Source organism: Vigna angularis, chromosome 6 (assembly GCF_016808095.1).
Source record: "Vigna angularis cultivar LongXiaoDou No.4 chromosome 6, ASM1680809v1, whole genome shotgun sequence".
NCBI classification, from domain to species: domain Eukaryota; kingdom Viridiplantae; phylum Streptophyta; class Magnoliopsida; order Fabales; family Fabaceae; genus Vigna; species Vigna angularis.
The window spans coordinates 32,291,967-32,302,415 of record NC_068975.1 but is presented as its reverse complement, the minus strand read 5'-3'; the positions used below and the strand labels follow the sequence as shown (position 1 = coordinate 32,302,415).

Genomic DNA, 10,449 nt, shown 5'->3' with positions numbered 1-10,449 from the left:
TTGCATACACTAAAATTTATTTTAATATTTGAATTTAAATGAATAGTTTAGATTAAGAGATACATATAATGTAATTGTTATATATAAAGAGGTTAATTAAAATAGGAAGATAATCAAATGGTTCACATTTCTGGAATGGAAGAGTCTCCATTTACTGTCAAAAGAGAAGGATCCACTCCATAAAAGAAAAGTTTTATTAACAAACTATTTAATTACTAGTTAAAACTGAACTTGATTATTATAAAACAATAATTTTTTAGTTAAACTGTATTTATAAATTATAATAGAAACATGTTTTAAATAGTTTGGAGAGTTATGTATAGACCAATTAAATTAAAAATTATAATTGCAGAAATATCATTTACCTTCTTTAAAATGATGTTAAAGAAGATTTTAATATTATGTGTGACATTTATATGTCCTCTAGATTTAGAATTCACATTCGTCTCAACTATAATTTTAATAAAAATAAAATTAATCTACCTGATATATTTAGTAAACAACACATTTCTCTTATTTTATTTAAAGATATAATATTGAATAAAAATATAAAAAGGTAAAAAATAAAGTTTTAAAAACATAAGCGTATGTTTTATATAAATAAAATACGAAAAAATATTTATTAAAACATAAAGAAAGTAATTTTATTAAAATAAAAGATATTGAAAATTATTTAAAAGTTTTTCGTTCTTTCAAACTTTTCATTGAAATGATTATTTGTTTACACCTTTTTATTTTCTTAAAATATTGATTGACCAAATTAGACACTACCATATAGAATATGATAGACAACTTTTAGTGCAAATGCATTATTTTCATCCCTATAACAAAAATTATAACCGTTGCTTCACTTTGTCATTGTGATCACTATAACTATTCATTTAGTGTATGCAAATATTCAAAAGAAAGAGAGGATCTGCTGTTGTGCAGAGGAGCAGAGGAGAGGAGCAGAGCAACAGAGGAGAGAGAAAAAGAATTAACGTCCGTTTATGTGGATTTAACGGAAGGGACTTGATTGAAGCAAATTTTACTACGTTTGGACGAAATTGACACTTTTAAACCAAGTTTGGACGTAATTGAAACTTTCTTAAAATTGTGGACTAACTTGACACGTTACAGCCAAACTGGGGACAAAACAAGCAATTAAACCTTATTTTAATGTGTGTATTTCAGATGTAATAGGTTTTTTCACCTTTCTATGTACATAATCAGACTTTTGAATCTCGCTCTTTTTGAGACACCAGTTGTATAAAACTTATTACATATAAAAACAAATACATCAAAATAACTACCATTAAGCAATAATTGAGGACGAATCTTTTAATTTATCAAACTTTATTTTGTCTTTGTGATGTCTTCCAAGCAGGTTGTCATAAAAGAAATTCTTATTTCATGCACTGTATATTTATTATATACATTATATTATAGTTAAAGCATTAATATATATATATATATATATATATATATATATATATAATGTAAAAATCAAATTGAATTTATATTTTAAAAAATAAATTAAAAATAATACCTCACTTCTTTAAAATAACCAAAAAATGAAATCAAGTCATCATCAAGTGAACTTAAATTTATTTTTTTTAAATTATCTGGATATCATTCTAAGAAACTTTAGTAGCTTATATGGTTACCTTTTTTTTTTCGAAATGATATATAGTACAACGAGGGTTCTTAGAAGTTCCTTTCGGAACACCATGTCGGGTTGGCTTAGGACAAAGGTGCCATAACATTTATTATACGATGAAGTTTTAGCGTTTTTGGTGAACAGTAGAATAATATATTGTGTCCTCTTGTGTATACTGAAATATGATTGCAATCACATGGACAGCGATTGATAGAGACTCTACATTATCATTACATTGGCGTTAGCATTGTAGCCTTTGATTTTTATGCAGTGGAATGCCGTAAAAGTGTGATATATGGCTACGATACACACAAGTTCATTTCAGCACATATACTTGTATACGCACCATAGAAATGCGAAACAACTCACTCGTCGATCATTCCGAGACAAATGGGATTTTTGGATATCCTATCTCAATCAAGCTTTAACTTTGTTATTTTATGATCACTCCAGATAAGATGACAAAAAATAAAAAACAACAACGGAGGGAGAAGGAGGACAAATTCATAGTACTCTCTTTTGTTTACCCTTCGTGGCTACCATTTTGTACCGTGTCGAACTCATCACCTGCAAAAAGATATTCTCTATATATCCATGCATATATTGCTTTCTGTTATTATGAAAAAAGTGCAATGGAACTGATTACTATACCCTAACTATTAGAGCTGGCTCGTCTATAATTACTAAGATTCATTCCCCATTTTTTTTATTCTTTATGGTGTTGCTCTGAAACAGTGTTGTAGATATGTAGCATTTGTGATGGCAGATGGCAGGGATGAGCATGCATGAAAGCTGTAGGGCAGAAGTGTTTATATATCTTCTTTCTCCTTCATCTTCTTTACTTTGCTGATTCCCATCAAGCATCTTTCTAATCTGGAAACACTAATTATTCTTCCCAAACAGAACGTGTATGCATGCATGTCAAAACTTTACTTTATTCATGCTCTAAGTTACTCGCATTCTACAACACTTAAATATCAACAAATCTTGAAAAAACAGTACGTGTCTAATTTGTTTACTTTACAAATTTAAGCTCCAGCAATCATGTGTTTAGATCATATTTATATTTATCTAAAGAAGCAGCTTCGTATATGTGTCTCAGAAATAATACATCAAGTTGAGAAATGCATAATTAACGAAACTTACGAACTTATGTAATATTGTTAGGGTTTTTTGACGTTTATAGTTTGTCATATACACGTATCATTTCGTAGCAATTTTCATATTAGTTTTTTTTTTTGTTCTATTGGGTTGTAGCTTAAAGGATATTATTTCTCATTCAGTGGCTTGAAAATGATATTGGTTAATGCACCAAACCCTAGAAAGGAAAAAAAAATACATTATCGATATTATATGATGCAGCACTACAGTTGTTCAGAAGAGTGACATATTAATAAGTTTTTAAAATATGGTAATACAATAAGAACGCTGTTGATGTATGGATAATATATTTTACATTTGGTTAATGATAATTTTGAATCGATCAGAATATAGACAAATAATGATCGATCCACCGAGGCTTGTAAGAAACTCCGGTTGGCTGCAATGTTATATTGATTATATACTACAAGTTGTGTGTAGTCCAGCATTTACAAATGTCAGGCAGAAGAAGTGTTATGTAGTAACCTTAGAAATTGATAATGATATCTATTAATTAAAATATAGATAATTTGATAGTGATGAAAGGCCTATAAATCACTGTCATACAGTTAGTGAACTGATAAGAACTGATACTATACTTTTATATAATAAGCTTTGGAAAATATATATTCTATGCATGCTTGATGTGGACCAAGATGCTCGTGGAAAATCATTACTCATACTGTCTCTTTTTCCCTTTTCTTTTTATATGGGATGCAAAGCCATGACTTTACTAAAGGTGATTTTGACCATACAATTGAATTGTTAAACATATAAATATGTAACGTTTTCCTTTTGTCTAAATTTTCAAGGATTTCCCTGATATAGTACTGGCAATTTTTTTGTAAAATTCTCCATACTCCAAAGGGGAGGTAGGGGAATTAAAAGCAAAAGTGCGTAAGAACAAAGGATGTATATATATATAATTGTAAATATGCCCTTAATATGGGTCCACTTTAACTTTTAAAATATGGGGTGGTGAGTGGGAGTATAAAGGCAAGCTGTGTGTTATATATTGGTTGGAATCATGTGAGATGAAGAAGACATAGAGGTTATTCAAGAGCATTGCCCCCACCTTTTTATTTTCTAACCCTTTTGTCTGTTTTTCTAGATTCCCAATAAACACTTAGCATAAGAATATGGTGGGTAATTGTTTCCATACTTTTTTACAAAGAAAGCAGTGTTTGAGCAGTTAAGGTTTTATATTATAATTATATATATATATATATAAAAAAGATGATAAGATAACTATTGGAGAGGAATTGTATACCTATGAAAATGAAGAGAAGGCAGCTGAAGACATAATCGTGTTGGTGTTTGTTGAACTGGGGTTGGGGTTCATCACCCGCTGGATCTTGAATAGACGGTGATTGAGAATGCATTAATTTATTTATGTGAGTGTATGAATATTAATATAGTGGAGTACATGTTACGATGACTTTTTCATGGTGGGAAGGAGGCAGGGTTTAGCCAAGTTCAACACCAAATCCAATCCAAAGGAGCCTAATGAAAAGACCAAAAGGCCATTCTATTGTCTGGACCCCACCACCACTAGTGGGGCATGGAATTCTCATCACACATCAATCACTAACTGTGATCAAATTCAACCTTTTAAACTGGACCCACCAAATACCCCTACTTTCAAATCATCATGCTCGTCCAGGTGCACCACAAACTATCAGTACGGAACGCCACCAAAAAGTAAATAAGAATAAAACCATTCATCTTTCATCTTCTTCTTCTTTCTTCTTTTAACATCTCCTCCTTCTATATCCTAGTTTACAATACTTACCCCACAACCCATCAACTTCAAACCGTTTTTCACGCATCCCAATAATGCTTCTCCTCTGTTGTACGCGGGTACTTCGGACACTCCAATCTATATATTTCACCACAACACCATGCCTTTAGATTAAAACCCATATTTAAGGATGTAGGAAATCACTTTTCGCTGCCTTTCACTTCATTTCAGTTACTTAACTTCCTACAAAGTCAATGTAAACTATGAACTGTGAACTCTCACACAATATCGACCCGGGATTAAAACAAAAAACTCTTTCTTACCTTAAAATTTGTTTTTAAACTGTTTTTTTCTTCAGTGTCACAAACCGTCAACTGTTTCAAAAAAGCTACTACTACTATTACAGAATCGGAGCTACCCTCTGTCACCAGCTAGTAACAAGAAAAGATATCGCAACTTGCTAGTGTTTTCATTCAGGCTATATACTACGACAGAATCGATGGGTACACTCGTCAACTCTTTCTTCTCATGCTGCCTACACTTTTCAACAAAAATTTACTCTCGACTGGCTACACACAACAGAATTAGAAAAAAAGAAGATTTCTTATGCATTCATTTTTTTATCATTGATAGTGACAGCAGCTTATCGCCCTGACTGGCTTCAATATTTTTTTTTCTTCAGATTTTTTCCTAATGATTATTATTAATCACAGCGGCAGTGCCTGACACCATATGTATGTATGCAGTAAGAAGATCATAGTTTATGCGCCAAAATAAAAAATAAAATTCCGTCACATCAGTATCTAATTTAACAAGCATTTCCCGAGTGCAGCGGTTACACTGTAGGTCCACGACGTTGGCCAACAAAGCTAGGATCGTATATGCTATGCTCCATTAACAACATATTTAATTATTTATACAGAATACACTTAAGTATTCTTGATACTGATGTAACCCTAAAGATTAAAGAACCCTCCAAATAAAGAAATACATTCATATTTTAACATAACCTGTCATGAAGTTAAACAGAATATATTATATATATATATATATTTATATTCATATATATATATAGTAAAACATTTTCTACTACCAATGACATGACCTGAAATATATATAAATAAAAAAGATATGGAAAGCCACAGTGTGAAGCATGCGCTACGGTGAGGCCTTTTGTGTATAGATTCTCTGGCCCTACTTCCTCCCCCTAATGGGTTGCTGCCATTGCTACCGACGGCGCAGAAACAGCTGCAATTACGTCTTTCGGGGACACGATTCCGGCGGGGACGTGCGTTTTCTTTTCCTCGAAAAGGAACTTGTGAAGGATGACCAGGCTCTTGGCGAGCACGTGGTCGTGCCAGGCGTCGCGAGAGCCGAGGAAAACCTCTGTGGCGTCGAGGCGGTGCATGTTCCGTTTCCACAACCCGTGGAGGCGGTGAATCTTTTGAATCTGGCGGTTGGCGAGCGTGCAGTTGTTGATCTTGATCCTGGCAATGGCAGCCTCCAGAAGTCTCTTTCTGGTTGTCTCGTCCTCGGTTCCAGAAGCTTCAGCGCGTAGGAAGTCGTCGAATTCGGGCACCCCAATGGCCCTTCGGATCCCTCGGGTGTAATCGGCGCGAGGATCGAAGAATTCGCGAACCTCGTTCACTTGACCAGCGTCGATCATGCGGTCTACACGTGCCTGAAGAGAGGAATGGAGCACGGGGAGAGAGACGTCAACCCAGAGGAAACAACACTTGTACCTTAACCGAAACTCTGCGTGGTGATTCACGAGTGCGTCCAAGTAAGAATTGGAGCCTCCAGCAATGATGGGTAAGCCATTCCTTTCCACAATGGAATCAATTGCGGATGTGGCGTGGCGACAGAAGTCGCTGGCGGTGAAATTTATATTAGGGTCAACAGTGCCAAGCAGGTGATGTGGGACCCCGCCACACTCTTCTTCAGTGACCTTGTTCGTGGTGATGTCGAGGCCCTTGTACACTTGCATTTTGTCGGAGTTCACTATCTCCGCTGGTTGGAAGTGTTTTGCCACGTCTACGGCCAACTTCGTCTTGCCGGTACCCGTGGCTCCCATTATGATTATCACCTTGTCCTTACTCCGATGATGAAACAACGACTCCATCGTTAGCCCCTTTTGGAAACTTACTAGGGGCAGCTCTTGCTTGCAGGCGCAGGCTGATATTGAGATCTTCATTTTTTAACCACAACCTGCAACAGTTGACCAAACCTTTCCTTTTTTAATTCACTTCCAGTAATCCATTCCACCTCATACTACTATTAATTTATAAACAAATTGTTACCGCAATTCTTTTTCAATTTAATCCACCACCGAATGGATAAGTGACACAATTAAATTTATATATTTGAGAAGTAGGAGTTTAGTCTGAAAGGATACAAGGGAATAATATTGAGGAGGGAATGAAATATGGTAAGTACAGAAACAGAGTGGCTAAAGCAGGGGATAAGCAAAGTAACGACGAAGGGCATATAGTAAAAGGGAAAAAAATAAAAAATTACAGTAACCCAGATGAAATTTAGATGGACCACGGTAAGAGTACGTACCGTCAGTGTCAAAGACGCGGCGAGCGGTGGAAAAAAATGAGTATAAAGGAGTAGTGTTGTGCACAGAGCTTAGGTTGTTGAAGGAGGAGGAAGAATAGTTTGTGTGTGGTGAATATGAAATGGTGTGGGAGGAATAGGAGGGTGGTGTTGTGTGAGAGTGGTTGAATAGAATTAGAATAGAAGGTTTTGTTTCGATTAGTTGGGGGAAGCGATGGAGGGATGGATCAGTGAGTGGATTTTCTGGCATGAGAAACGAAGACGCGGTATTTATAATTTATAGAGAGGCCCACATAGGTGGCTTCGTTGAAAACTTGAAGAATACTTACTGACCTTGGTGTTTCAACAAATTAAAGTAATGAAAGAAGATAAGAAGTTAATAAGTTAATAAGTCCTAAAAGGAACTCGTAATGAGCACTATTAGTATTAGGATTAGTGTTATGCGTAAACTAACACTCACTCCTGGTCCACACCACACCAAAAAGTGCCTCCACCTCTCATCAGTTTTCTCCAAAAAGATAAACAAATCTTATATCTCTTACACCTTTATATTTCTTCATTTCTCACACAATAAATATTCATTTTTCCCCGATATTGCTCTTCATATTCGTACAAAAATTATCAATATTTTTCCTTCGTACCACTGCTAATATCACATGGTGTAAGTTAATATCACCTTTTCATATCTCACTTATCTTTCTTATTTTTACTTTACGAAAAATGTTTTCAACTCATTTATATTTTTAATAGTTTTTTTTTCTAAAATTCAGTTTCACCACCATAGACGTTATATTTTTAACAGTTTCTAAGTTGGATTTTATCCCAGAACGGTTATATTCAAGTTCTGATACCATTATTAATTTTTTTCCACAGAAATAAATTCAAAAGATTTATTGTTTTTATATATGAATTGTTCCAATAAAAATCTTTGACATTATACGCAAAAATATGAGAACTTAATTAATATAGATAAAAAAAAAGAAAAACAAAAGAATTTATCGAGCATATAATGTATATTTTTACATTAGTACTATACTTAAAGTATTTTTATTTAATTTAATATATATTTCAAGTTTTACATATGGTTGCTTATAAAAAAAAATAATAGTGTCTCGTAGTATTAAAAGATATAAGGTAAACAATATAGGACAAAATCAAGCTTCATAATATTAATCATTCTTTTATTTTGAAATTTGATTTACATTATATTTAGTGTAGTGTTAACTCCTTAACAAGTGTACCAAATTGTTAAAGTAATATAGATTGTAAGGTCAAGTAGGTCTCTCAAAATATTTGTGTTTTTTTTTATTTCAAATTCAAATTTATATTTTTTACATTTTAAATTCAATTAAATTAATTGGATTTAAACGAAATACTTTTTTAGATCTTTAAAAAATTTTAAATTAATTTTCATCCTAAAATTTGTTTGATGAAGATAATTCTTTTATTAATTTAGATTAGAATAGTTTTATCGATTAAGAGATGTTCTCGGATTAACCTTAAATGAATATTTTAAATTCGGTTTCATTTGAAATGCAATCATTTTGGTCTTAATAAGAAAATCTATTATATATATTCACAACATAAAAAATACAGAAAATGTTTATAAACAAAAAAATTTTAAGCAGTGAGGAAAATAATGAATATATAGAAAAGAAGAAGAAAAGATTAAAATCATCAAACACTCATATCCTGAATAAAACAACTAAAATTATATATTACATATAATAGTCTTGATTTTAATGTTAATTTTATCTAAATTAAATATATATAAATGTGATTTAATTTAATTTTAAAATAGATTCAAAATATCTACATCCTTTGTACCTATTTAAATGAATATGAATTTCAATGTATTTTATTGAATTTAAATTTTAGACTGGATAATAATTGCAAATTCAAATCAACCTAATAGAAGCAATTCAATTAATTATGCTCAATTAACTGGATCCCACAATCAAAAACAATATTCTCAAACACTTAAGTGCTGAATATACTTTAATTGTGGCTAATATCATGTGTACAACAATTTTTTCCCGCAATATTAGCTGGTGTTTCAACATTACTTTTCAGCTATGTTTTATTAAGTTGATTTTTGACATGACAATATATTCTCGTTGACTATTGGATGACAAGTTTTCCTAAAATTTTATTGGAATAATTGCTCAAAAGTATATTTCAGCCAAGCAATTAATTTCACATATACAAAGTCTATTAAACTCTATTAATGCATTAAAAACAAGGTCTATTAAACTCTATTATTAAAACTCTAGTGAGAAGTATATAATAGATTTTATTCCAGTGATTAAAATTTGGTTAATCGAGTGTCTAATATACTATTCGATTACTAGTGTTTTAATAAAAATTAAGCAGAACTATGGCTACGTTATTTCAATTATCATTTGAAATCAAAAGTCGATATAAAAAATAGAGTAATTATAATTGACAAATCATATATATATATATATATATATATATATATATATATATATATATATATATATATATAAAAGAGAGAGAAAGTATTAAAAAGTGAACTTTAAGTCTAACTCAATTCTACAGAACCAACTTGTATGGTGAAGTTTACACTCCACTTATATATTATAATTTGACATTATCACTAGTTCCAACAGGAAGAGAACTATCATGTGGATTTATGAAAAGATTATAATAAATTGTGCACAAGTGTTTCATAGGATGTTTAAGGATTTAATAGAATTCTTATTTTATTACAATTATATGATATTTTTATTATTTGATTATCTTTTTCGAAGATTATGATTTGATTTGATATGATCTAAGGTAGTTATAATAAATTAATACTTTTAATCTAAATTATAGTATTTTGATAATTATGAATCTACTATTAACACAAATTTGATGAATAACTCACCTACGTTGTCAATTAATGTCCTAAATATGTTTAAATAATCAAATTCTCTCAATATATATTCAGTAAAGAATTCGTCCATTTTTATCCAATAATATTTTTTTTTGTATTTTGAGATAAAATGGTGGATAGAGATAAAAATAAGTAAAAATGGAGAAGAAAGTAGATGAAAAAAATAATGGAGATATAAGTTTGTAAGAATGTAAATTGTACTAAAGTACATTATTAAAGATAAAACTAAAATTGATAAAGAAAATCTATGAAAATGGTGACCCAAATTGTTTCAACCATTATTGAATTTATCATTTTTCCCGTTTTCAAACATTATCAAAGTGTTTGAATTGTATTCATAACTTATATTTCCACTCTTTTTTTGATAGTTAAACTAAAAATAAATAAAAGAAAAATTACATTAATTAATTAAGTAAATATATTGAAACTACGTTTTGCAACAGTTATTACAAACAAATAACTTGTCTC

General features: G+C 31.3%; 1 protein-coding gene across 1 annotated transcript; it reads right to left on the bottom strand.

The window, feature by feature from the left end:
* Window positions 1-5,500: 5,500 nt before the first annotated feature.
* On the bottom strand, window positions 5,501-7,318 carry LOC108342262 (adenylate isopentenyltransferase 5, chloroplastic). The gene is made up of 2 exons (XM_017580010.2): window positions 7,083-7,318; window positions 5,501-6,728 (listed from the first exon to the last, which is right to left on the bottom strand). Exon 2 carries the CDS (start codon window positions 6,712-6,714, stop codon window positions 5,728-5,730), a length of 987 nt encoding a protein of 328 aa, XP_017435499.1. The 5' UTR covers window positions 6,715-6,728; window positions 7,083-7,318; the 3' UTR covers window positions 5,501-5,727.
* Between the last annotated feature and the right edge of the window lie 3,131 nt (window positions 7,319-10,449).

What these genes read in the sequence shown, in the direction of transcription:
- LOC108342262 (XM_017580010.2), bottom strand. Translation starts at nt 6,714, where the DNA reads ATGAAGATCTCAATATCAGCCTGCGCCTGCAAGCAAGAGCTGCCCCTA.